The following is a 25,401-nucleotide window of genomic DNA, read 5'->3' on the forward strand; positions in this document are numbered from 1 at the left end:
AATTGCCCAGGAGACATTTTATTGAGTTCACTATGAGGGAGTGAACAACACGTGAGGATGGTGCAGCTATGGCACCACAACAGCTTTAAATTCCAACTATGAATTAAGATAAAAACTAAATTCATATTTTTAGATAATAGTAATAAATAACTCATATTAATTGTCTTTAAGAAAATTTCATATTTCATTTACCAATTCCAGGTCATTATGCAATGGGATGTCATAAGCAAAACAGACACGATGAGGGAGTGTGAAATGGCGTTGGTTGCTGATAGATGGAAATTTTTATTTTAAAACGTAGAGGCACTTGTGGAAGTGTATTGAATATTAAAATCGGATTAACCAGAATCAGTTAATTATAAAACCTCATATTAATTTGTTTGGTTTTTTTTTATCAAGGACCAGCCTCAAATATATAAAAAATCAATATGAAAAACGCAATATTTGGTTCCATCTCAGCTCCAGTTTGGATGATTTTTTTGAGTGGGATCTGACATATTTTAAAATCATTTTTAACATCAGAGTGTGGCTGCATGCTGCAGCGAGAAAACAAGCTTCAAATTCATACACAATTGCCTCTGGTGGTAGGAAATGTATTTTAAATCTATAAACTCACCTAGCTGTTCTCAGGTTAAGATCTCCTGTCAGTCACTGATCAGATGTTCTTGTCTCTGCTCTCTCCAGATCGACCCAAAGGTTGCATTCCCTCGCAGAGCTCAACCCAAGGTGAGTTTGTCCACTTCTTTCCTCGTGTTTCCCATCACTGTCTGGGCTTCTAGCCTTCAATTCTGGTCCCAACAAAGACCCAGATACCTCAGACGTGTCTTTCTTACTGTATCAGTGTGAAACCTCATTACTGGGATCCTTTCGGTGTATGTGGAAAAACGTCTGAGCTCCACTAGAAGCAACAGGTTAACTGAAGCTGGGAGTCATATTTTGACTATATATTATGATCCATTTCATTTAGAGGTTTCCAATGATGCTTTCTATTTGTTTATTTTTACAGAGATTAGCAATCATGAAGTATTATCAGAATTACAACGAGAGGAAATTTACTTTAAGAAGGATTGAAAACACGCTGATGTAATTTAAATGTAGCAGTTCCTCATGTTGACTGTTCTTTTTCGATGACAGATGAAGGTGATACACAATACACAATTGACAAAAAATGTCAATGTGTCACAGGTCTTATTAGGTTTAGCACACACAAGTCAAGTGAATTTTTATCCACATTTATACATGTGCTCTCGAGAGTAATACAGAGTGGTTTCAATCACAGTGGTTTCAAGTAGAAGGCTGCAACTTTGATGAGGTTTATGTGTGCGTACCGACCGTCACCAGCTGTTCACAGTGCAAGGGCGTGTATTTTTAAGTGACAAAAGTGCAATATTTTTAAAAAGTTTTTGTATTGACAATGTTTTGTGTTCGTTTGTTAAATAATTTCAATCATTTTCTGAATGACTTTACAGTTAGTGACTCGCACCAAGAAGATCTTCGTAGGAGGCCTGTCAGTCAACACGACCATAGAGGATGTCAAGGCCTACTTCGACCAGTTTGGAAAGGTAAGAGAAAATGTTGAATTATCAAAAAGTCTGTGTCGAGGTGAGGAAGGGAAGATTGTTGAGGCTGGGGAGGCTGTCGGGCCAAAGCAGCCGGTAAAGTTGCCGGGGGAGGCCGGGGGTGGAGGGGGCCTTGAGTGAAGAGGTGGGGGTTAAGGGTTGAAGAGAAAAGTTTTTAGTGAGTGTGTGCTGATGGTGTGGAGGAGGAGGGATTATCAGAATCTGAATTAATCTGATGTAACAGCTGCTCCTGCCCACAGCCCCCTCCTGGTTGGTTACCGTGGTGACCCGGCTTGCCCATTGTCCCCAAGTAATTCTGAGAGTTGGGGGGGGGGGTTGTTCTGCAGGAGGTGGTGTTTGAGGATGTGAGCATATGTGAGTGTGTCTTTCGTGAAGTTTGCTCACAAACAAAAAGTCGACTCCTTCTACCGTCATCTCTGGACTTGTCTGTGGAGTCCAAACACTTGTTGCTGTGGATTTATACATTTCTGCTACTGAGTTTTGTGAGTTGCGGTGGCAGAGAAAAGAGGATGATGGGCTGACAAAAGCCCTGACAGGGAGGGAGCGCCTGATTGAGAGAGGTTTTTTGGAGGCTCAAGAGAGGGAACTGGGGCAAAGACGGGTTGTGGGGGAGATTTAGGAAGCCTATTATGGCTTTGTACACAGCTCCTCAAGTATTCTGGGAGTTTGAGCCCCGCACTGGAACTTTTACTTTGACTCCATCTCAACTCAACTCGAGCTCATAACAGGTGTCTTCCAAGTTTGCAAACAAGTGAGGAGCCCTTTTGTTCCTCCCCTTTATTTCTAGAAAGGTTTGGCCTTGAGTTTCTCCGAGCTCCCTTCTCAATCATAACGTGCAGATGAATTTTGCAGAGAGAGATGTCCAGGGATGGACGGTGAAATGTAGGCTCCAGCCATCCATGGAAGTTCCTGATTAGACTGCCTCACTGGACCTTTTGTGTTGCGTCCTGGTGAGGACAAAGAAGTGCAGAGAGGGATGGGCAGCGGATAACAGGGAAGATGAGAGGTAGAGAGAGAGAAAAAGGGAAGGATTGGAGTGAATATCGTTCGGCAGCACACCGCGAAAAATGTCGATTGAAATGTGTGCAGTCAACTGAGTTGTAGCATTTTTGTTGTGGGGAGTTTATTATGGATGTTTTGGCTTTTTTTTTCTATGTGAAAATGATTGTCTACTCTGGGGATATTATCGCTTAGAGTTGTTTAAATTTTGTCAAAACTGAAGTTTTGTTTCAGTCAACTAATCTATTGAATTTACTCTCACCTTAGGTTGTTTGTTAGAGCTTCCATCAGTCAGGGAGTCGAATGAGGAAACAGTGACATGCAGTAACAAATTTAAGGAGAGAATAGGAAAAATATGTGGTGTAGAAGTCGGGCGACATGAGGAGCAGGGACTGTCGCGGAGCATGTGCTCCTGTCTACTGTTATAAAAGATACCGCTATGGAAGCTTCCTCAATAACAAGTAACAGGACCAGGCCGAGTCAGGCCTCCTCATATTTGAGAACAGTTAGAAGGTGACACTCAGGAACATCTCGCCTCTCCTAGTGAGAGCTTGCCGTGGTGGGGGTTTGATGGGAGCGCTCTTCCTGAGAGCCAGCAACAGATGAGAGGGTGAAAATGAAAGAGAGACATGGTGTCAGGAAGATTGGCAAAATAACTTTTTGATTCACCAGACTCACGCAACGTGTGGCCACCTGAGGTTGAAAACATTGGCTGTGTGAAGTGCATCTTAAAGGCACTCCTGTTAAAAACACATTAGCTACAGGAGATAGCCGCATGCTAGGTAAACACAGGTTCGACCCAAGTGTCTGAAGACGGAGGGGAATGGCTGGCGCACTTCTCTTTCAGTGAAATGATGAATTAAACCAGCATCATGGAGACAGATTTATCGTGTATTAACAACACTTTCCCTTCTTATAAATACTGTGATGCGGCTAAATTACAACTTAAATGTAGCTTCTGAGTGGTTGGGCGGATGATATTACAAAATCTCCTCAAACCTTGTCTCTTTGCTCCGACTTGATTGTTTTGGAAGCATTCTAACTTCACTATAATGAAACACTAAGTTGGGGTTGATGGTTGAGGATGAGGTCCTGTGGAGCTGCGTGAGGCCTCCAGCGTTGAATGGATTGATTTGCATCCGAGTGTGAAGCCGCAGGAGTGAGGCTCAGCATCTCAAGATCTGAGGCTATTGTTCTCTTATTCCAAGCAACCCATGACAACAATTTGTGAGACAAAAGCTGGGACTACTCTTATAACAAGTGTTTCAATGTAACTCTCAATATAATGAATAAAAATGTAGCCTAACTCTTCATTTCTTTCCAAACTTTGCCCACAAAGTCCTGGGTAGTGGCGCGCTGGTAAATTGCCGCCATCTTGTTTCAGTTAAATAAACCAACAAACCTCGTGTTGACTGACCTAGCAGATCAGGTAGCCTGGCTCTTTTTTATGTAACTTAACTTGCAGTGACAACAAAGCTATATTTAGGACGTCCGAAAGTTGACTGAGTAATTGTAGATGTGAGAACAGGTCAGGGATACATCTTATTCCTCACACACAAATAACTTTCGATTAATCATTAATGTTAATTTGATTTATCAGCCTGGATCGAATGAGCTCTGTGTCCCTGAACACCTATAGTAAAATAGAAAATTACAAATGTGTGTACACCTCAAATGAATTTGGCAAATTCAGGTGTTTCCATAAACATGGTGCTCAGCCATCAAGATCCATTGCAGGTGAGAAGTTCAAGTGTGTTGTCATGATATCGCCTGACTGTCTACAGGTCAGGTCAGAGTAGACCTACGACCTGGGTGAGGGATGACCTGCGCACTTGGGAATACATATGTATATGTATTATCTATTTTGTTGTTTTTGAGTTCAGAGGTCAAAGTGTTTTGAGACACCCCAACATGTGAGGCAGGTGACCATGTGTAGAGGGCTTTATTTTGCATAGGGAAGTTTATTACTTTTGACGTTTGACTGTTTGTGACCGGTCAGATTTCGGTCAGGTATCGGAAACATGCTCTGAAAAGATAGAGTTGTTAAATAATATTCCTGAGATCTTCATGATTTCACTGAACTCCTCGCAAAAGCCGCGAGACTTCGGAGATAGATCCAAACCATGATACACAAACTGACACACTGGTCAAGACCAGGCCTCGTCTTCCTCTGGTCAAAACAAGACTTCATTTTACTCACTCACTTTTGCCTGTCACAAAGCATTGAAGCCGCGTCATTTGGTTTTAGTGTATAATGTCGATGAGGTTCAGCTATTATTACCATGTTATTACCATATCGTGAGTCACTTTTGACTCCAAATCAACAAAGACATTGGAGAGTGACCAGCGATGTGTGTTACTCTTGTTTTTGTGCGTTTTTATCAGAACTGTGGTCACAAGCTTCATGTTACGTTGACGCCATTTATGGAATAATCTGTGTACGTATATGTTCTAATTATAGATTTAAATTCCAAATGCATATGTACATGTTTGTCACCAGTTTAGAAAACAAAGGAAACCGCCGCCGGTGTTGTGGGTGACGACTCGCGGGCAGAGACAAGACAGGAGTTGAGCACAGGTTTTTTGGTTGGGGGACAGGCAGTGAAGAGAGAATGAGGTCCGCTTTCACGCTGACACGCCACTCTCACCTCTGACCTTTCTCAGACCAAGCTGCTCTCGGGGGCCTGGGCGCTCACACAACTGCATGTGATTGACTTTGACAAATTATTCCGCCGATGCTCCCAGTGTCTGCCAGCGAACTTATTTTAGCGCAGATTCGCTTACCAAATGTTTATTTGGAGTTTGGAGTGCAGACACTGTGAGGAGAGACAGGAGGAGGGGCGGAGAAAGAGTGGCTCAACTTTGATATGAGAAATTTGGTTGGGTTTGTGAGAGAAGAGGCGACACCTGTGTCTCTGCAGCAGAGAGGGGGGCGGGCAGTCGGGGTGAGGTCAAAGGGAGAAGGAGGAATTATGGCTGAGTGTGCCAACAAACAAAGCCCCCAGGCCTCTTTGTTCTCCTCTGCTTCTGCTTTTGTCTCTTCTTTCTCCTCCCCGTCCACTTTGACCCTCTCTTTTTTTCTCTCTCTCCTCCCCTGCTCTCACTCACCATCCATCCACCTGTCGCTATTCCTGGCACTATCAGCCCTCATCGCGTCCCCACCTGCCCACGGGATTCACCTTCCCACTTGAGAGCAGCTCCTTCTCCCTCTCCCACCATTCATCAAACGCGTCTGATGTTGGCTCCGGCTCTCTCAGAAGGACTTTTTGTCCAGTTGCTATGGGAATGTCAAACTCGTGAGGCGAGAGAAGGGGCAGATTACGGTCTCCCTGTGAGGACGATTGTAAGTGAGGCCAAACCGGCCTGCAAACTTTTCATAGCCGCCACTCTCAAGTGTGTACAGTGTCCCTCCAAATTTTCGGTCCTCTCTTTCTGCAACCTGTCGCTTGGCCCCTCCCTCCCTCTTCAGTCCATCTGTTGCTGAGCCTCCCTGCAGAACTTGAGAAGGGCTTGAGGTCAGGCAATATGCCGCGTGTCAAGAGAGTAAAAATGTGTTGTTTGTCTCCCCCAGGTCGACGATGCCATGCTCATGTTCGACAAGACCACCAACAGACACAGAGGTGAGACCCCACCCCCCCACCCCCGCCCCTCCACCCCGACTCACACTGCCCTCTATACACGTTTCTTGTCAATCTTTTGCTTTCTCAAGTGCCTGCTAGTCATTCCTGGGTGAATGTAGACCCCCCATCCCTGCTCCCACTATGGGCTCCCTTCCTGCGGGCTGAGATGCAGGAGACAAACGGGGCTAGGCTAATTAGCCAGTCCGTTAATCAGGATCAGGATAAGGCCTCCTTAAGCACCTCCTCCCCACCCTGGGACTGATCGATAATGACAGCCGACCAGCTTGGCCCGGGCCTTCTGGCCAGGAAGGGAGGCAAGTAGGGATGAGTGTAGAATAGCAGTGTGGACGAGGGGGTGGGGCCGCGGGGGGGACAATGTGTTAAGCGGCTATCGCAGCGCCGATTACTGTTAGCCGTCTCCAACTCCTTACTCATGCACTTCACCGCTTCATCAGGGTTCGGCTTTGTGACGTTCGAGAACGAGGATGTGGTGGAGAAGGTGTGTGAGATCCATTTCCATGAGATCAACAACAAAATGGTGAGTGTGACGGTTCCACCTGTTGCTGGTCCACAGGTTTTACATGTGTCCCCCCGCTCTCCTCCTCCCATTAACAGGTGGAGTGTAAGAAAGCTCAACCCAAGGAGGTGATGTCCCCCACAGGCTCAGCCAGGGGGCGCTCTCGAGTGATGCCCTATGGAATGGATGCCTTCATGCTGGGCATCGGGATGTTGGGTAAGTTGGTATTGATCAGAACCAGAAGGGCGACTAACCACACGGCCTTTTCTCAGCATCCCTTCAAGGTGCATCTTTGCCAAACTGCTTACAGTGCCATTTCTAAAATTCAAACATCTAAACTGACCCCTTGATTCAACTCCTGCGAAAACAGTTCACAAATAAGTGGCTTGATGAAACCCTAAATTCAGTATTTAGAACACAAGGAATTTCAATGTGTCTGTGATGCGTTCAAGAGCCTGTGTGAAGTCGTGAGAGGCAGCGCCACAACTTTTCATTGTCCACCAGCGGGTTTTTCTCTTTCATATTTTGAAGCACAATCTTACACATGCTTTGTATCTGGAGCCAAACCTGAAAATAATTCAAGCATTTACAGCTCACATGAGGAGGAGTCACATGACAGGCTGGGAAACATGGTGGGAGCTGTGTGGATTACAACATTTTTTGGTGACATTCAAATCCTTCCTCAAGGACTGTTTTCAAAATTGCCGCTGTCTGCAGGTCAGACTGACTAAATATGCTGAGGAATCTAAATCTAAAAGTTACTTAGTCAGTCCACAATAACCCAAATATATCTAACTGTCTCCTAACAAGAACGATAATTAAGCCAGAAAATAGAATTTCTCTGGCACAAACTGAATTTATCCCCCCTGTTTTGCCGGTGTATTTGCTAAAGCTTAAAAACATTTTACTGAGAAAATGTATTATTTGTGTCTCTAACTTCGGAAAAGTTAGAAGAATAAAACAAAGTCAAAGCCCACTGATGTGTGAGCAGTTATTTATTATATTTGGCTTTAAATAAATACAGTTGCCAGGTCAAAAACCGGTTGTCTTTCGTATCAAGTCACTCACATGCACCTTGTATATCAACATGTACATCATATTCTAATTCCCTGCCTGATAAACATGTATCTGAGAAAAGGTCGCCACTTCGCAGAGCTGTGAAATGTCAACACCTATACTGCCATCTAACGTGTATTGTGAAAACTGCAGTAAAGTACAGAAACACCGATTTAAAAATTAAATAACAAAACTTAATGATTACGCATTTAATTTATGGCGTGGTTTAACACCGCATTAGACTCCTAAACCAAGTGACATCAAATATAATATGATAATAATTAAGTTAAAACGACACAGGGTCCATTCAATAGTGCAAACTACTGGCAAAACTGTTGACCGGGCATCGAGCACTGACTGCCTCTGTTGTCAGTCCTCAGAGGGAAACCCCAGACAAAGACCGGTTCTGTTTAGAAGACGGATCCAGATCACTGGTGTAGAATGTCACTCGCCTTTCGTGGGCTCACACCTAGAGGGCAGCACACATTGATGCTTTCAGTAGCCACTTCACATGTACTCCACTGTCGACTCATATGACATTCGTGTTGTTATTATGATGTCATGAAAGAGTGTATTGAACAATGTGTAGCCGGTCACACAACAAACTCTCCGGGAACTATCAATATTTCCACGAAAATCTGTGCTTTTCCGCCCCACACATGTGCATGTCCCGATAGTGACAGGCGCCTGGTGTCTCTCCGCAGGTTACCCAGGCTTCCAGACGGCCACCTACACCAGCAGGAGCTACGCGGGCATCACTCCTGGATACACCTACCAGTTCCCCGGTAATCACATCCTGCTCAACACGCTCGCCTCCATTACTGCGATATCAATACACGGCAGACAGTGTCCACTTCCACCAGCGTTGGATGGACTGATAGAGAGTAGATTTGGGGGTCGAGGGTCGGCCACATGATCCTGTTATATTTCACGTTGTCAAGTAGATCTGAATGTTGCGAAAACCAATGCTTGTAAAAGCTGCTTGTAAATGTCAGAGTGTCGGTGCTATTAATACATCTGCTATTGCTTCCATTGAGTCATGCATTGATATGTTTTTGTTTGTTCTTGGCACTTTATTCACTTTATTTAGCTATAAACCCTGTTCCTACCACCCTCCGTGTCCCAGTGCCAGTTCACCCTGCTGCCTGTGTGTGTGTGTCTCCTGGCCAGTCGTGGTGTGACTCAACAGCACTCTGATGTTTCTGTTTTAGAGTTCCACTTAGAGAGGACTCCCCTTCTGACTTCACCCCACCCCCCTGAGCTCACAGGTCAGTTCGTCCCTCCTCTGGACTTTACAAGCAGCGTTGTCCATCTGCTACGCTCACACCATCACACACACACACACTTTCAAACTGGCGCTTCATCCCTGGTCGTCACGGAGACGACTTAAATCTCTTTCCACCTTAAAAAAAAACTTCCCAGGGGACGTCTCTGTTCATACAACTTCTGAAGTCACGGATGCGAGACATTGAACTGGCATCTGATTAATCTCAATCTCTGCCGTCTTTGTCTCTGCAGCCATTCCTCTCACGGCGTACGGACCTATGGCTGCGGCGGCGGCGGCAGCAGCGGTCGTCAGAGGTCAGAGACACACAACCGCTACACGCACAACACCAATCCACAGATTACTCTGAGCGAGAAGAGGATTTCATTCAGGATTCTTTAGTTGGAGTTGTTGAAGATGGTAAAGCTGGCGAGTGGTTTCAAGTATCTAATTTAGTTAAACCTTCATTTGTCCTCACAAGTGTTGTTTTTGCACTTAAATACTAGTTAAAAACATAAAATGTAGCTAAAGTATTTTTTTAATTTGCAGTTTTTAATTTCTGCAACATTGGGGTGGCACACAAAAACCTAACTTTATTTTGCTACTACTGTGTGTAAAACTGTCATCACAATATTAACGCCAGAAAATTATCCCAGAGATTTGAAAATTGCAATCACCTTTGGTGCACGATGCTATGGAAAATGTTACAGAATAAAATAATATCTTGTTAAATTGTTTCGCTTCCTCCAAAACTTTATTTGAACAATGAAAACATTTATCCAATCACAACATTTTTAAACAGCGAAAAAACGTTTTCCAAGGTCACATGACGTGTTGAACCAGCAGCCAGTGAGTTCAAAGTCACAAGTTTCTGTAAAATTTAAGAAAAAATGTGAGGTGGGAGTCTATTTAAAAATATAAGTGAATTAATTGCGATTTTAATATTTAATATAAACATTTTATTATTTGTCACCAGGATGATTAAACTGAAGCTGCATAGAGCACATCTATCCAGAAGTTTATAGTCTTTAATGCCCATCTCAATTCTAAGATAAATCTTCAGATTAGCGAAGCTAAAGGGCCACTTCCCGCAGGCACCTACCTATTTAAAGGTATCATCTTGATGCTCTTATACTTCCAGGCTCCACCCAATCTCGCTCTGCTGGATTTTTAGGCACAAGCAGTCCGGGCCCCATGGCAGATCTGTACGGCACAGCTGGTCAGGAGTCCGCCGTCAGCAGCTACCTGAGTGCCGCCAGCCCGGCCCCGAGCACGGGATTCAGCCACAGTCTGGGGGTGAGGCTTCTTCATCCTCTTCTCTGTCCAACCCCCAAAATAACTGCAGAGTTTCGGGGACCACCACGTTGTCATTTGTGAGGGCTGAGAACTGAATCCTCTGCTCGTGTCCCTCCGCAGGGTCCTTTGATCGCCACAGCCTTCACTAACGGCTATCACTGAGACGGTGAGTCCACCGGGAAAGCCTCCCTGTGATCATTGTCAGACTAACTTGTGTTTTTGCTCGCAGGGCTTCAGTCTGAGACCTTCAGAGCCTGTCTCTGTCCCGCCCTCCTGTCCAGCAGGGGCGCTGCTGGACACTCTTCCCCCTCCTGGTTTCAACCTAAACCCAACTGAGTCGACTGACGCCACACTAAACTCTGAAGAAAATATTCACAAAAAAGGAGAAACGGCGTATCATGACATGTACTAGCGACACGTTCAGATGCTGTATTTTTTAGTGTTTTTTTTTTTTGTTTGTTTGTTCCGTTTCTCTTTGGCTGCGTCGTTTCTTGATCTGCTGTGTTTGATTCGGGTCACTGAACCCAGATGTCTCCATCCGGAGCTGTAATTTGTACTGGAAGACTGTATATTGACTTTAGTTCATACTGAATTTTAACAATTCATTTGTGAAAAATGCTATTTCTCGACGATGAGTCGGGAAGTGTATATCTTGGTAGGTTTTTAACAAGTTGTCACTTAAAACCAAGAAAAAAAAGACCATTAGTCCCAGTTACATACATGAGCTGTACAATTTTGTAAAATATTGTAAATATGACTTTTGTTCGAGGGCTTTTGGGATGGGAGGATTTTGGACAGTCAACAATCAGGAACGTGAAGATGTGTGTCGCCCTGTGTGTGGCGGACAGTGATGCTAACTCGGTCTCGTGGCTCTGTCTGAATTTAACACTTTATATTTTGTGGGGGGGTCAAGGGTTCGAAAACACTTCTCACGTTCAGGAGAAGAAAAAAAAAAAGATGTTTTCTTACGTTGTTGTTTTAACTGTGATTTTCAATATGTGATGATTGTGTGAGGGAAATGAAGGAGTGGCAGTCGCCATGGTGACGGCTGCTGATGTTTGACTTTACGCATTGGTTTACAATGTGCTGTTTTCGGGGTGACTGCACCTCAGCTGCAAATGTGAAATTATGAATTAGATCTTTTTTTTTGTATCACATTAACATCTATATAAAAGAATGAAGGGCGAGACTTCAGCGGGGACATTAACCCCCCCACCCCCACCCTCCATTCGATGCTGAATATCCACTGGAGCTCACAGACTGTAGCACTGTGATGAGTTATTTTAGACCAAAAGCTTTTATTTTGAAGGACGTTGCACTGGCTGACCAGATTGAAGTGTTGACCATCGACAACCAAGCACTCGCCGTCGACGAGCTAGCAGGTTAACTGACTGAGTTCACTGAAAAATAACATTCTCCACACTGTAACTATTTCTCACTCTAGTTTTCTGTCATCTGTATTTTTTTGGGAAAACAACTTTTTAAAATTCCTAATAAATTATTCTAAAACATTCCACACACGTGTCTTTGTCTCAATTATTGGATCGTCTTCAAAAATTCATGTTAGACACTAGCAACGATGGCTGGGCTGGGAGGTTGAAGGTTCAAATCCCAGTGAGGTAACCAGTGTGGGTCCTTGAGCAAGGTCCAGTTTTGGGGATTCCTGTGTGTGGGGGGAACGCCGTGATGATATAATCTGACCATCACATTCAAGGTCACTGGAGTTCAAGTTCTGCTTAAACACACACACACCCTGCTCCTTTGGTTCCACAGGTCATAAGGTCAAATCACATCAAGCTCTGAAGAGACAGATTTATGGGTTGTTTTCTAATGGGCTCATTCCAACACATGGGAAGCGGACTAACTGACCACCATCCAAACAAGCAGTCACTAACAAACTACATGTCGAAAAATCTCAAACCGCTGGTAAGAGGACAGACACAGCGAGGATATATCCTAAAAGGCAAGAAGCGACGGCCCACAGTCGAGACGGGAGAGCAAGTTGAATTGAGCACTTGAGCAGTAGTGACATTAAGATGGTAGTGTGTCCGTTGGACACAGAGCTGAGGAGTGTCAGATGTGCAACACCCTGCCTCACTACCTGACTGTTTTCAACACAACGTTCAGCTCAAGACGCTCTCATAGCATGAAGCCAGAAGTCCATCACCGAACGCGAGCTCAATCCTTCCACTTTGAAAGATAACATGATCTCTCTCCCTCCGGAGTCTCTCCTTCATCAGCACCGCTCCAGCGACTCTCCTCCCTGCCTCCCCATCCATCCAGCCATCCACCATCATCACCGTGCTTCACCTCACTGCTCTTCTTGCCTCCTGAGCAGCAGCAGGTGAAGAGGAAACGCTCTCTGGATGTGACCTCTGCGCTCCTAATGAACCAGGAGGCTCAGGAGACGCTGCCTCTGAGGAAACCCCCGTCTTCACGCCGGACAGCTCATCTGTTATCTGGGTGGCAACACCAGGGGACGTCCAGCTGCACGTCCACACGCTTTTAGAAACTGTTTCTCCACATCAAAGAACACAAGCCACTTTTTTACTTTCCTCCTGTGATGTCATTTAGAATACGTTTTGTGGTCATCACAGACAGGCGGAATGGTGCGCCAGCAGGTGGAAACTGGACACTCGTGAGAGTAAAATCTGAGGAGGGGTTTTCCTGAGCTGTAGGAGACGTTTCATTGTGACCATGACCTTCTGAATCTGTGAGCCACTTTGCATAAGGTCAGTTGTAAATACACAGTTCAAAAATGAACATTGTTAAGATGAGTGACTGCTAACCTTGAGATCACAGGCCACAAAACTATGAATGAATTATTAAATAACGTGTGGTTAACCAGCATTCATGTCCAAACAGGCTTAGAAACAGAAAAAAAAAAAATCCAGAGACACAAGTTCTGTTGGTTGTTTGCAATTAACTTGGAATAAAATCTCACTCAATGATCAGAGAAAAATAAACTCAATGAAGCTCTATTATCACCAATAAACAAAAGGATATGCATTATTTTGGTCAACAAAGATCCCAAACATAGTTAATAAACTCACCATAATAATACGAAATCATTGCCCCAGACGTAGTTTGTTTTGCATATAACTCGTGATATTGCAATAGGCTCAATCAGTCAGCAGGTGGCAGTAGTATTACGCAACAAACGGGAGATGAAGAAGAAGCTGCGCAACAGGAAATGGATAAGAAAACCTTCTAACGTCAATGTTCCTTAATATTGTGATTTGATTATAGAAAGTGTTTGATGACGTCACAAATGTCTGCGTTCTTTAAACATTGTCACTCTGTGATCGCAGGGAAATGTATTCATATAATGTGGATTATTATAGTTTTTTTCTTGCAAAAAAGGCTGCAAAAAAAACTGAAATAGAAACGGATGGGCAGAACCTGCTCAAGGGTCGTCATGGCAACACCGGATCGAACCGGCGAACTCTCACGCGGCACTCACGGCGCATGCGCACACCGCTGCCCGGCAACTCATGGGTTAAACTTTCAACTTGAGGCGGAAGAGGAGGTGAATGTTTTTCTCTGTGCCACACACGACTGACGTTTTCCTGAAGTGGAGCCCAGGTTTAACGCCGAATTAGAGCTAGCCGAGCAGGAGAAGGACACGGCTGAACTGCTGTTGTGTTTGGACGTGTTGTACGGAGGAGGGCGGCTGTTGAGAAACAGCTGCAGTGAGACTTCACTCCTCACTGGCGAGATATAAATGTTATTGTTGTGAGTCAGCAGCAGCTTCGGTGAGTGTGTCTTATTATCCATGAGTATAAGTCACTTAGAAATTAAAAGAATAAAAGAGATCGGCGCGGTTGTGACAGATGGTGGTGGCCTCTAGTGGTCAGATCAGGTACTAACACGCGTTGTGTTCTCAGCAGGATTTGAATCGTCAGGATGGGGAACAGCAGCAGTGACCGGGCCGGAGGTCAGGGTGAACGGCAGCAAGGAGGGAAGGAGGCTCAGCCCAACATCCTGATGGACAGTGCTGACGATGCTGACCTGTTCCAGAGGGACGACTCAAAGGTCAGACCGGGCCTCCTCAGTCAGGTTCACTGTTCAAACCTGTGTCTCTACTTACTCTACTTTCACTACTTACTGTGTCTCTACTACTCGTTTTGCCACTGTCATGTGACGGCTTTGCTTAAGTTGGATCGAACCCTCGCTGCCAAACAGATCACACGCTCTTGTCTGCTGTGTCCCGCATCTGTAATTTGAGCATCAACCACCAAAAGACTGTGTCGGCGGAATATCTGCTGCAAAGACAAATATTTAACTCAGACAAATACCAAACATGTGTTGCAACTTAAAACTCTGCAGAAGAGCCAGTGTTTCTGCAGGAAATGTTTTTACGATGTTTCTTAAGAATTGAGAACTAATTGAAGAATTCTTTTGAAACAAAGTTTTTTGTTAGCGTCTTTTAAACATGATTACACATGCTTTCTTGCTGTTATGGAGCTGTCTTGTTCGTTGCTGGTCGGCCAGAGAAAACACACTCAACACTGTTGTGGTAACGTCCAGGCTCCACAGGAAATCCAGGAGTTCCTGGCCTGGCAGCAGGATCTGGACAGCGACAGCAAAAGTCAGTCGCAGGCCAGACCCACTGTGTTCAGGTGGACAGGAGGTGCCAAAGATGTCTTTGTGTCTGGATCTTTTAACAACTGGACCACCAAGATTCCACTCAACAAAAGGTGATTCCGCGAGAGAAAGTGGCTGCACTTCTGAAGTCACACCGGTTCTGTTTTGAATCCAGTCAGAAGAACTTCGTGGCCATCGTGGACCTGCCTGAGGGAGAGCACCAGTACAAGTTCTGCGTGGACGGCCAGTGGACCTTGGACCCCACAGGAGTGAGTATGAGGCTGTTTTCGGTGGAGATTTCTGTGGCAGGGGTGTCATCTTTTGTCACACGCAGGCCGTGGTGACCTCCAAGACCGGTACCGTGAATAATGTCATCCAGGTGAAGAGGACGGACTTTGAAGTCTTCGATGCTCTCAGGATCGACTCCGAGGATTCCTCAGAACTCCCAGGTACAAACTCAAAATTGTAAAAACCTGTTTCAGAAAACACAATAGGCTAACGTGCAACAAGTGAATGCTACTTAAACAACCTTTGATTCTATAGTTAGTTTTCTGCATTACATGTTTTTTTTCCCGTAAAAATGATGGCTGTTGTTAGCAAATACTACACTATATCAGTTAAATACGTACAGTATCACTATATGTCGCATTATCACTCCTACACCGTGATATTGTATCGCAAGATTTCTGCTGATGCACAGCCCTAGTCACCAAGTAACAGTACTTTGTTGCTTTGTTTGTTTGTTGCTGTGTTCATCAAAACTGCATAATGTACCTGATGATTTTATTCACAATATGTTTCTTAAATGCTCATTATTCATTCATGTAAATACAATATTTCTTCTATATTAGTATGACCTTCTAAAGCTCATATTTTTCCTTCCTTTCCGTCAAAAGGCAGTTGTAATAATGCTAATAATAATAATAATAATAATAATAATAAGTGCTTCTTGTACTCATCACCTTAGCATTTCACTTTATTTTATTTTACTTTATTTTATTTCTATCAGATTCCACAAAAAGCAATTTCTGTTTTACATTACCGGTCACCAAATAATTCTCCAAATCATTTTGTGGTGTACTGGTGGTCCAGATTTGTCCAGCTCCCCTCCGGGCCCGTACCAGCAGGACGCCTATCTTATCAAGTCAGAGGACCGAATCAAACACCCTCCTATTCTGCCACCCCACCTCCTGCAGGTGCTGCTCAATAAGGACACTGGTGTTTCTGTGAGTAACAACCTCAGAGGGTCCTCCAGTGGTGTCTTATAGGGAATCACAAACATGACATTGCAAACGTTATAAGCCTGTTACTTTAGATGCTACATGGCTATTTAACAACTATTTTATCCAATGGTTTCTTAATCGATACACTGCACCCAATTCTATGAATATTTCTTCTGACATGACACAGAGATTTAACAGGAGCGGAGTGAAGAACCGTTCCTATAATGTCTGACCTTTATTTTCATTTGAGAGTAAAATCTGACATTTGAACCTGTGAGCCTCTTTGCATAAGGCCACTTGTAAATACACAATTTAAAAATGAATATTGATAATACGAGTGGCTGATAATCTTCAGATCACTGGCCACAAAAAGATGAATGAATTAATAAATAACGTGGTTAACCAGCAAGTGGCAGCAAAACCCTTACTATCATGTCTGACCCATATTTCATTTGAGTCAGGTGTTGTGTGTAACTGTGTGTGTGAGACTGTGTGCATGTGTTAATATTCTTGTGTGGACATTTTCCCTCCCACTATTGCAGTGTGCATTAGTCTCGGTGCGGAGTCTCTGCAGATGATCCGGCAGCAGTCCTTATCTAAACATGACCAGCAGTGGTGCTCTCTCTTGTGTGCCCCCACACACCTCTCCTCTCTTCAACTCTCCCTGTTTTTCCTCACAGTGTGACCCCACGCTGCTCCCTGAACCCAACCACGTCATGCTCAACCACCTGTACGCGCTGTCCATCAAGGTGCCACACGCATGTTTCCTCTGCGCCCTCGCTGCCTGCTGTCGCTGAGTCTCCCACGCTGCTCTCCTCTGAGCTTCTATGTTTTCCCTGTTGTTGTGTTTCAGGACGGCGTGATGGTTCTCAGCGCCACACACCGATACAAGAAGAAGTACGTGACCACTCTTCTCTACAAGCCAATATGAAGGCCTCATGAACACTGATCTATGGTCTGCTAATTCAAACACACTTTTGATATCAGCGTTTGTATCTGATGCTCCACTACAAACTTCATAATAAACATCATTACATTGTAATAGCAAATGCTGCTTTCACCTGATGCATTCCGATTGCTACAGCCGGTCCAGTGTTGGACCGGAATTCCAGTGGGGACCTGCATTTCTTGCGTGTCCATTGTGATCTGTATGTGTTTGAGTGTGAGCAAACAGGTATTTTAGAACACGCAAGCCTTCAGTAAATCAGACGTCAAATTTTATAACACGCATTCATTTGACTTGGAGCAGATCTCCGTGGTGAAACAGGCAACAGGTTTTCACAATGACAGCTTGGTACATGATCTATATAATGTAGTGTTTGACATATCCTGCTCTCTATTTGCCCATTCACCGTATCTTGTTCTCTGAGTCACGTGTTCGTCATGTCAGACACAAGCAGCAACACCGTTTTTTTTTTACGATATTCAACCGTCGTCCGTCACATTAAGCTTCTCCGTCTCCGTAGCAGCGGTGGGCTCTTCTGTCTCGTACAGGCAGTGCGCTCTCCTGAATGGGTGGCTGTTCTCCGTGTTGAATGGACTGTTAGCGAAGCAGTAGGCCGCGGCGCGGTCGCACTCGCACACGAAGGCCTCGCATTTGTCGTTGCTGTCTGCTGACACACGAGAACGTTTACAGCAGCGGGTTAGAGTGGAAACCACACAATGATCCTCCAGACAGCCAGTGGAGTCACCCAGTTAATGGGTCCATCCGAGAGCGCATGTGTCAAACTCAGGCCCGGGGGCCAAATCTGACCCGGCAAAGTAATTTTGTACAGCCTGAAGGAGCTCAAAATAAACATCAAGTTCAGTAAAAAACTTGTTGCTTTCACGAGCCAAGATGAAGGTCCAAGAGAGGCTAGCTAGTGGAGGTCACAAATATTGAGAATTAGTGGGGAAAATCCATACAAATTGATGATGGAGTGGACTGAGAGACGGGAACGTGGATGGACGTGCTTTGAGCTTCGACTTGTGTTGAGCGTCTGTTATAGAGGTGGACAGTCCATGGGTGCGTTCCATTTCCTTCCTTAATCCTCATCCTCAATCCTCAAAAATGCTCCCAATTCTTAGGAAGTTAAATTGAGGAGCAAGACTGAGGAACTCAGCAACCTCCCTCTGTGTTGAGGAATACCCAGAATCTTTTGTGCTGTATCAAAGATGTCGTCAAAATCAAAGAGACAGAGCTACAAATGTAAGTATTTTCTTTGTTAATGGAGATATAAGACAAAAAAACATAAACAGTCTTCTTCTTCCTCTGAATTGACAGGCGTTATGCTGCCCCCAACAGGCTAAGGACGTACCTGCATTAAGCAGTGTCACATTTCTAAGGAACAAAATCTTCCGGAACCCTAAGAGGTTGAGGACTAAGGGAGGAATGTAAATTTTTTTGTGTTTTGATGCTAACCAGAAAGCTAAAATTAGCCTCAATAATAAAATAATAATAATAATAAACTGGACGCCAATACTTTTTCTCTCCTAAAAAGAAGGCCATTTACAGATGTTTCAGTAAATATTCCTATTTTTCAACCCATGGCTTGGGGAGTGTTTAACACGTTGGCTCCTTGCCTGACTTACCCTGGAGTTGCACACCTTCGCTCTAAAGGGTTGATTTTCTCGAGCCCACACAAGTACACACACACACCCACAACAAACAACAAGAGAAAAAAGGCTATTTTTTTTCCAAAAGCATCGAATGATTTTTAAAACAACCTGACTGTGTCATGCAAAAGTAGCAACACTTTTTTAGAGCATCTGACCATGACTTAAAGCTGAAGTCAATACTGTCAATGTTAGATATATTCGAGCTTGAGCTGTTGTTTGTCTGAAGTGCTTTTTTTCTCCTTGTGAAGCGAGGTCGCGAATCATCGCTCTGATTGGCTGAAAAAAGTCTCACCTGAGCAGGTCACCGTCTGGTTGGAGCAGGTGTATGCGTAGGTTCCACTGTAGGGGTAGTCAGTGATGTTTGTGCATCCTGTGAGGTTTATGCTTCGGGTGTAGCAGTGGTCATGGGTTTGACAGCACCTGAGAGGACAGAAGATGAATGTCTGTGGTCACAGGATTTCTCCACGGCATCCTCTCACTGGTCCAGCTGGTCCACTGGAGTTCCCCCGCCGCCGTAGACACAGTAGCAGCCGTAGCGGTTGTACATGATGGAGCTGACGTTCGGCTGGACACACTGGATCATCGTCCCGAACTGCCATATTGAATTAAGGGTTTCTCTAATGGTCCCTGTGCAGACTGTTGAGCAGAAACCGGCATCAGCATCTGTGTTCTTGATCCACGGGACTGGTTTGTTGTACCAGAGAGGAAGAGCAACAGAAGAGGACTCCTCAGGTTCAGGCTGACCGCTGGGGTGAATTGTGGTGGCAGAGGTTTGCGTGGGGTTTTAATGGAGCCACTGTGGCGAGGGCAAACAAACCCACTCATCTTGACAATATTGACTTTTTCATCACTGTCGTGGCCTGCCAAAAGCTGAGGCCTGCGTGGCTGTGGTCCTCATCCAGCTCTCCTTGATAGTTTCTGAGATGATCTATTGTGTCAGCTTTTCATGCTGCATCTCCTGGCTGAGGAACTCACCTTGATGTCTTGAGTCTAAGTTCGATATATCCTTCACAGAACCATAGAAGTGTTAATCCTCACTGATACATGCTTCATTCAGCCAGCATTTTGTGAAAAAAAAGGTTAGCACCAGTGATCTTCTGGTCTTCAACCCTCCATCAGAGAATTTCAGTTTTGTTTTTCAGCAAACGTACAAGCATGTTCCGGTCAGATTTGACATGGTAGTTTGAGTCTGGATAGCGTGCTGTGCAGTGTATGGGATGAAACCAATTTTGTCAACAGAAGCTAATTCCAGGTCTGTTTAGATTCAATGCACCTTCTTCACTGTGTGCGGTGCCAGTTGTGCTAATGGTTAGCGCTGTGCTAGTGATGTGCTGGTGAGGCTTCATGAAACAGTGTCTTCATTTTCATAGTTCATCAGGTGGTGCTCTTGGTATAAAAATGCAAGGTTTTATTGAATCTTTAAATTATTTGAAGGCAAAGATTTTAGAGCAGACAGTGCCCTCTAGTGGGCTCTGAAAAGGACCACACCGTTTCACGAAGCCTCAGCAGCCCATTCTTAGCTTCCGCCTCTCGTCCGAAGTCACTGTGACAAGCTCCAAACTCCCAGGGGCCTTAAATAAACGGTAGAGGAGATGCTGTTTGAGGCCTGTATCGCCTCCTCTTCGCTTGCAGCGCATTTGTTGGCCCCTGGTGTGTGTTGACTTCAGGGTGACCAAACACTGACTCAAACTGTGTCAACCGGGCAAATGGATTTTTCCAGGAATCTGGAGGTATTTTTGATGATGATGACGACGATCAGTTAGTAGGAAAGCAGGACAACATTATGTAAATACAAGTCTATATAAACGAGTCAATAGGATGATGTTTTAGGAGTTGTTTTTGGACCATGGCTGCTTTGAAGGAGGAGTTTGAGGGTTTTTGCCATCCAACCAATGACATCATCAAGACATGGTGCAACAGCAGCAACATGTGTGTTGTGCTGTATGACGGGTGGAAGTAGAGAATAGAAATGGACCTTGAATGGAACCTTGTGGAATGCCTCAGGTTTAGCTGTCGATAAACAGAAGTTCCCTGGTGGCTGAGGACCTGCCTGAAGGATTTGGCTGAGACCAATGAGGGTGCAGTGTCTTTGACAGAACGTGTGTTCAGTCAGCTGTCATGATGGTTTTTTAGGGGCAGTCCGGTTGACCGTTGACTTCTAAACCTTCCAATACTTATTGACAGGCAGCGTGAGGTTAGCAACAGCTTTATTCAGAAGTCACCATGAACCATATCACCGTGAGCTGATCTGACAGTCAGACATGAAAGAGCAAACTTCTGACAGTGCTACCTCATGTTTCACAGGTGAATCACGACACATCTGTCTCTCACAAGCTTCAGTCGACGCAGTGCACTTTGGGATCCAGGTTCTTGTGTTCAGCGTTGTAGACGCTCTTAGCAAAGCAGTGAGCGGCCACGCGGTCACACTCGCACACAGCGGCCTGGCACTTGTTGTTGCTGGCTGCTGACACACAGGTGGGGAAGGAGAAGAGAGGCTCCGTTAGATCAGACCATGGACTGGCAATTGTCATTAGGGGGCGCTCTCTGAGAGCACTGTGGAGGAAGGCAGGAGGAGCAGGTGACAAGGAGGTTCTAGAGAGAGGACAGACTGGACAACACGTCTCAAACTCAAGGCTCGGGGCCAAATCCGGCCCAAGTGTTGTTTCATGTGGCCCACTAGATCTAGAAACATACTGTATAAAGTTGAATTAAAAATTCATTTTAACCGCTCCAAAACTGTGAGTCTTGATGACAGCACAACCTTCTTGTTCAGTTAGCCATGCTAACATAGCTTGATGCGCTCTGCTGCTACTTTGGTAGCGCCGCGCTGCCAGAGGATAGAGGTATAACTCTTAAAATGTTTAAGGCTTACAAAGAGACGGTGAATTAATGTTCTATCTAGAATAGGGATGGGACTCGATTAATAGTTAATTAATCACGATTAATCGTGTTTAACCAGATTGATCTCATTTAAACTGAACCTGTTTGCATAATCTTAAACGTCAGGGAAGAAGTGCTTCTTATCTGTCTCCTTTATCAGGGATGTTCTGGTGATGACTTCATATTGCGTCATGTGGTGCGCCTGATTTGCGGAGTGGAAAAACATTTACACACGAGTTTATCTGTGTGGTCTGTGATTCATTGGGGGACGTTGACGAAACCCATTCATCTTCCTGGAAGTGTTATTTTTCTCAGGTAGGTTTTCCAGTTGAAGCTAAACGTTTGACCATGGTGTTACAGGGAGAAACTCACCTGAGCAGGTCACCTCCTGGCCGGAGCAGGTGTACTCATACTCCAACACGTATGGAAGGTCTGCGATGTTTGTGCATCCTGGAGTTTTCCGACTCTTCTCGTAGCATTTATCGTGGACGTGGCAGCACCTGAGGGAGCCAGAACATGAAGTTGTTGCAGCGAGTACCGAAGGCGTTGTCAGGGCCGTACATGTCCAGGTCGTCCACTGGAGTTCCACTTCCTCCCAGCCCACACCAGCAGCCGTAGTCGTTGTACTTGAGCGGGCTGACTCCGGGCTGGACGCACTGGATCATGCCTCCGAACTGCCACACAGCTCTGGGCAGCAGGGCGCCACTCGCCAGGCAGGCTGCCGGACATTAGCATTCACGCGTTTCACACATCAAAACCAAACAGTTTGGAGTTGGGTTTGTCCTACCGGAGAGAAGCAGGAGCAGAAGAGGAGTCGCCCGATTCATGGTGAAGTGCAAGTGTATAAGGAGCGTGCCGTTCTTATAGAGCAGGTGTGAGCGACATGGAGATAAGAGGAGCCGCAGGAGGCGGAGACCTGCTGGGTGGCGTGTTTGGAAACCTCATGTGTTGCTTCATTTTTTTTCCTTCCCTGAAATCACATTTATTTAACGTCCCAGGTATTTTTGGAAACACGTCGTGTTCTTCAGAGAGAGTGGGGGCCTCCTGCCAGGAAGTGAGGGAAGAGGAGTGTATGCTGGCATGTGTCCTTCAGAAGACAACCCAAACTGCCAACACAGGTTCCTGCCTTGTGGAGCACCAGCAGGACCAAAATGAGGAAATAAATGTTGAAATAACTAAGGGGGGACAGTGGATAAACATTAAAAATGTAAAGTGGAAATAAAGAATGAATTTAAATAAATATGTGCATTTTTATTTTCCTTATATTTCTGCTTTGATTTCTGAATTATGACGCTATTCTTGATAAAAGGAATTTTATATATCTATCTATCTGTTTGTTGTGACTTTTTTTGCAAAAATAGGCCACGCCCCCTTCAGGGCAGCTGCCCCTCATGTCCGGACAGAATGTGAGTGAGTTAGCGTTACCAAATGACGCTAACTTGTTGAGGTCACCATCTCGCGGTCGCCATTTTAGCCTTTGTTCTCATCAAATTCATGATTCCATCCAATGAATTTTGGCACTCCGGTGTTCTGTGTCTTTAAAATGATGATCGAGCAGGGGGTTTCTGGACCACAGTCTGGCTTGCAGTGACGCCATGATTCGGCGCAGCGATGTGCTCCCGCTTCTCGTCTCTGTGGCGGCGAGATCTGCCAGCGTGAAAGTGAAAAGAACAAAATGACCAAAGAAAATGGCGGCCCTCCAAGATCGCCAAGGATCTGGACACGGCATCCGTGGCGCAGCTGTGTCAACACTCAGCACTTGCTGCTGTTCCCACAACTTTCCACTGACGCAACTATACATTACACACACTTGACAAGAGAAAAGTACCTGGATGTGTCCAAACAAAACACCAAACAAGTGTTGTGTTTATTGTGTGTGTGTGTCCGTGTGCGTGTGTGGAGGAGCTGTGAGCGTTGTCATTGGTGCATTGTCTCCGAGTGAAAGGCGACAGCTTCTCAGCAGCAGATCCTACAGTTGAGGAAAACTTGGCAGCTGGTCAGTAAATAGGACCTATGGAGGTGGGCTGACTATATAAGAGGTGGATGTATGGGCTGGTCCCTCATGGACCTGAAGATGCATCTGACTCACTCACTGACCCTCCTCTTCCTCAGCCTCTCCGCCGGTGAGACTCCTGCCCGCACGCGCCACTGTCTGCTCCCACCTTGTTGCTGTTTTGTGAGTCGGTCTGACGTGAGCCCTTGTGTCTCCCAGCGCTCGGCTACAGGGCTCTGTGGCAGTTCCGGGCCATGATCCTGTGCACGGTCCCAGACAGCTGGCCGGTGCTGGACTACAGCGACTATGGCTGCTACTGTGGACTGGGAGGATCTGGGACTCCCGTGGACCAGCTGGACAGGTGAGGACTCGCGTTCTAACAGAACATTCATCAGTTAACTCTATGCATACCAAACAAGTCAAAAGGCCCCAAGTGCATCTTTGGAACCATTGCTCAGCAATATCATTCCCATCCAACCTGCTTTGGTAGCTAGTTTAGTTCTCAGTTCATACTTCTGACGAATATCCTCTTTATTGATGTATGAATGAGCCACTACATTCTTTTCTGCTATCTTTGTAAGTACAGCTTTTCAGAGTATTTTAACTGCGTTTCTTCAAAAGTTAAATACAAAATCGAATATTTAATTATTATTCATATTCATTCACGTGTTATTTATATTTTATTTAACATCCTTTTGATCACATTTCCTCTAAATCCTATTTTCCAAAAGCTCGTCATCTTTCCGGCAATCATTAACATTCAGGGTATATATATATATATATATATATACCTGATTAATTAATAAATTCATAACATTTCACTTTTTGTTTCTGGCTTCAATAATGTAAACATGTCTTCACCCTGGTATTTAAAAAACAAGCTCTGCTTTTATTACAAGCCATTTTTGTTAAATACTAGAATGTAATTATGTATTTTTTTACGTTATAGTTTTGAATATAACATGATTATTTCATTATATATATATATATATATATATATATATATATATATATATATATAGTTAAAGTAAGTATTGTTTTTAGTTATTTTTAAAGGACGCAATATCAAATAGAATTTGTCTTGGTGCTTCTTACGATTAAGTAGTTTTACTTTTTTTACCCTGCTTTTACTATTAACTACCACGACACGTCATTATCCCAACATTTCGACGGTTTGTGTTTCATTCTCACTTACATTCTTTGTTAGTGCTTCTGAATTCGGGAATTCTGTGGTGAGTAAAAATATTATATAATAATAATAATAATAAAACTGAGAATAGATCCTAATATGACCACTAGAGGCCGCCAGAGTCAATTCAGTTTCTTTCACTACACTACGCTGCTCGTTCCTCTCCAGATCAGCGCGGTCAGTAATGGTCCTCGCCACGTGTCTGCAGGTGTTGTCAGGTCCATGACCAGTGCTTCAGCGAGGCCATGCAGCACGACTCCTGCTGGCCCCTGTTGGACAACCCCTACACGGAGCTGTACCACTACAAGTGTGACAAGGCCAGCAAGACCATCACGTGTCTGGGTGAGCCTCCCGTCTCCACTGCTGTCTGGGCCTGACCCAAACATCCATCCTGTTCCATAACCACACATCCGTCCCTCAGAGAGGAACGACCCGTGCGAACGCTTCATCTGCGAGTGCGACCGTCAGGCCGCCATGTGCTTCGCCAAGGCCGACTACGACGCCGCCAACGCTCACCTGCCCAGTGACCGCTGCAGATGAACCCCGAGCCTCGCCGCTGTTGAACCTGTTATTTATGATCTTAAATTAAATGAGTGAAT

General features: G+C 44.8%; 5 protein-coding genes across 12 annotated transcripts in view; 3 read left to right on the top strand and 2 right to left on the bottom strand.

Annotated features, from left to right (window-relative positions):
- Positions 1 to 11,841, top strand: part of LOC128762234 (RNA-binding protein Musashi homolog 1-like) — a 24,159-nt gene extending 12,318 nt beyond the window's left edge. The window contains exons 5-15 of one of the 4 annotated variants that reach the window (XM_053870327.1): positions 685 to 726; positions 1,470 to 1,562; positions 6,151 to 6,199; positions 6,655 to 6,737; positions 6,815 to 6,932; positions 8,477 to 8,557; positions 8,984 to 9,040; positions 9,291 to 9,353; positions 10,178 to 10,332; positions 10,453 to 10,498; positions 10,562 to 11,841. In XM_053870327.1, coding sequence (XP_053726302.1) covers positions 685 to 726; positions 1,470 to 1,562; positions 6,151 to 6,199; positions 6,655 to 6,737; positions 6,815 to 6,932; positions 8,477 to 8,557; positions 8,984 to 9,040; positions 9,291 to 9,353; positions 10,178 to 10,332; positions 10,453 to 10,494 — 783 coding nt within the window. In that variant the 3' untranslated portion in view covers positions 10,495 to 10,498; positions 10,562 to 11,841. The remainder of the gene's footprint in view (positions 1 to 684; positions 727 to 1,469; positions 1,563 to 6,150; positions 6,200 to 6,654; positions 6,738 to 6,814; positions 6,933 to 8,476; positions 8,558 to 8,983; positions 9,041 to 9,290; positions 9,354 to 10,177; positions 10,333 to 10,452; positions 10,499 to 10,561) is intronic. The other 3 variants (XM_053870329.1, XM_053870330.1, XM_053870331.1) reach the window with 3 other exon arrangements.
- Positions 11,842 to 12,918: 1,077 nt separating this feature from the next.
- On the top strand, positions 12,919 to 22,884 carry prkab1b (protein kinase, AMP-activated, beta 1 non-catalytic subunit, b). Of its 5 annotated transcripts, none has more exons than XM_053869761.1 (8): positions 12,919 to 13,064; positions 14,220 to 14,367; positions 14,863 to 15,032; positions 15,095 to 15,188; positions 15,254 to 15,368; positions 16,012 to 16,145; positions 16,823 to 16,891; positions 16,996 to 22,880. In XM_053869761.1, the coding sequence occupies exons 2-8, from the start codon at positions 14,239 to 14,241 to the stop codon at positions 17,071 to 17,073; spliced, it is 789 nt and encodes a 262-aa protein (XP_053725736.1). In that variant the 5' UTR covers positions 12,919 to 13,064; positions 14,220 to 14,238; the 3' UTR covers positions 17,074 to 22,880. The 5 variants fall into 5 exon arrangements, with proteins under 5 accessions (XP_053725736.1, XP_053725737.1, XP_053725738.1 ...); XM_053869762.1 differs by having other exon boundaries at positions 12,920 to 13,064; positions 14,223 to 14,367; XM_053869763.1 differs by lacking the exon at positions 12,919 to 13,064 and adding an exon at positions 13,774 to 14,087 and having other exon boundaries at positions 14,872 to 15,032; positions 16,996 to 22,884.
- Positions 16,888 to 19,565, bottom strand: LOC128763110 (phospholipase A2, minor isoenzyme-like). Its single transcript, XM_053871922.1, has 4 exons — positions 19,558 to 19,565; positions 19,220 to 19,486; positions 19,033 to 19,160; positions 16,888 to 17,752 (listed from the first exon to the last, which is right to left on the bottom strand). Exons 1-4 carry the CDS (start codon positions 19,563 to 19,565, stop codon positions 17,568 to 17,570), a joined length of 588 nt encoding a protein of 195 aa, XP_053727897.1. The 3' UTR covers positions 16,888 to 17,567.
- LOC128762022 (phospholipase A2-like) lies at positions 20,937 to 24,319 on the bottom strand. The gene is made up of 4 exons (XM_053869766.1): positions 22,408 to 24,319; positions 22,182 to 22,338; positions 21,993 to 22,120; positions 20,937 to 21,201 (listed from the first exon to the last, which is right to left on the bottom strand). Exons 1-4 carry the CDS (start codon positions 22,445 to 22,447, stop codon positions 21,077 to 21,079), a joined length of 450 nt encoding a protein of 149 aa, XP_053725741.1. The 5' UTR covers positions 22,448 to 24,319; the 3' UTR covers positions 20,937 to 21,076.
- LOC128763111 (phospholipase A2, minor isoenzyme-like) lies at positions 23,683 to 25,395 on the top strand. Its single transcript, XM_053871923.1, has 4 exons — positions 23,683 to 23,743; positions 23,833 to 23,974; positions 25,011 to 25,144; positions 25,224 to 25,395. The coding sequence occupies exons 1-4, from the start codon at positions 23,683 to 23,685 to the stop codon at positions 25,340 to 25,342; spliced, it is 456 nt and encodes a 151-aa protein (XP_053727898.1). The 3' UTR covers positions 25,343 to 25,395.
- Positions 25,396 to 25,401: the final 6 nt, after the last annotated feature.

This window comes from Synchiropus splendidus, chromosome 7 (assembly GCF_027744825.2).
Source record: "Synchiropus splendidus isolate RoL2022-P1 chromosome 7, RoL_Sspl_1.0, whole genome shotgun sequence".
NCBI classification, from domain to species: domain Eukaryota; kingdom Metazoa; phylum Chordata; class Actinopteri; order Syngnathiformes; family Callionymidae; genus Synchiropus; species Synchiropus splendidus.

Bases quoted from the DNA above. Each gene is read 5' to 3' on its own strand.
- prkab1b (XM_053869761.1), top strand. From the start codon at position 14,239: ATGGGGAACAGCAGCAGTGACCGGGCCGGAGGTCAGGGTGAACGGCAG. The intron at 15,369-16,011 runs GTACAAACTCAA...CTGGTGGTCCAG, and splicing joins GGATTCCTCAGAACTCCCAG to ATTTGTCCAGCTCCCCTCCG. The intron at 16,146-16,822 runs GTGAGTAACAAC...TTTTCCTCACAG, and splicing joins ATAAGGACACTGGTGTTTCT to TGTGACCCCACGCTGCTCCC.
- LOC128763110 (XM_053871922.1), bottom strand. The intron at 19,161-19,219 runs GTGAGAGGATGC...CTGTCCTCTCAG, and splicing joins CCAGTGGACCAGCTGGACCA to GTGCTGTCAAACCCATGACC. The intron at 17,753-19,032 runs GTGAGACTTTTT...GTGTGTCAGCAG, and splicing joins CCAGACGGTGACCTGCTCAG to ACAGCAACGACAAATGCGAG.
- LOC128762022 (XM_053869766.1), bottom strand. From the start codon at position 22,447: ATGAATCGGGCGACTCCTCTTCTGCTCCTGCTTCTCTCCG. The intron at 22,121-22,181 runs GTACGGCCCTGA...TGGCTCCCTCAG, and splicing joins CCAGTGGACGACCTGGACAT to GTGCTGCCACGTCCACGATA. The intron at 21,202-21,992 runs GTGAGTTTCTCC...GTGTGTCAGCAG, and splicing joins CCAGGAGGTGACCTGCTCAG to CCAGCAACAACAAGTGCCAG.
- LOC128763111 (XM_053871923.1), top strand. From the start codon at position 23,683: ATGGACCTGAAGATGCATCTGACTCACTCACTGACCCTCCTCTTCCTC. The intron at 23,744-23,832 runs GTGAGACTCCTG...TGTGTCTCCCAG, and splicing joins CTTCCTCAGCCTCTCCGCCG to CGCTCGGCTACAGGGCTCTG. The intron at 23,975-25,010 runs GTGAGGACTCGC...ACGTGTCTGCAG, and splicing joins CCCGTGGACCAGCTGGACAG to GTGTTGTCAGGTCCATGACC.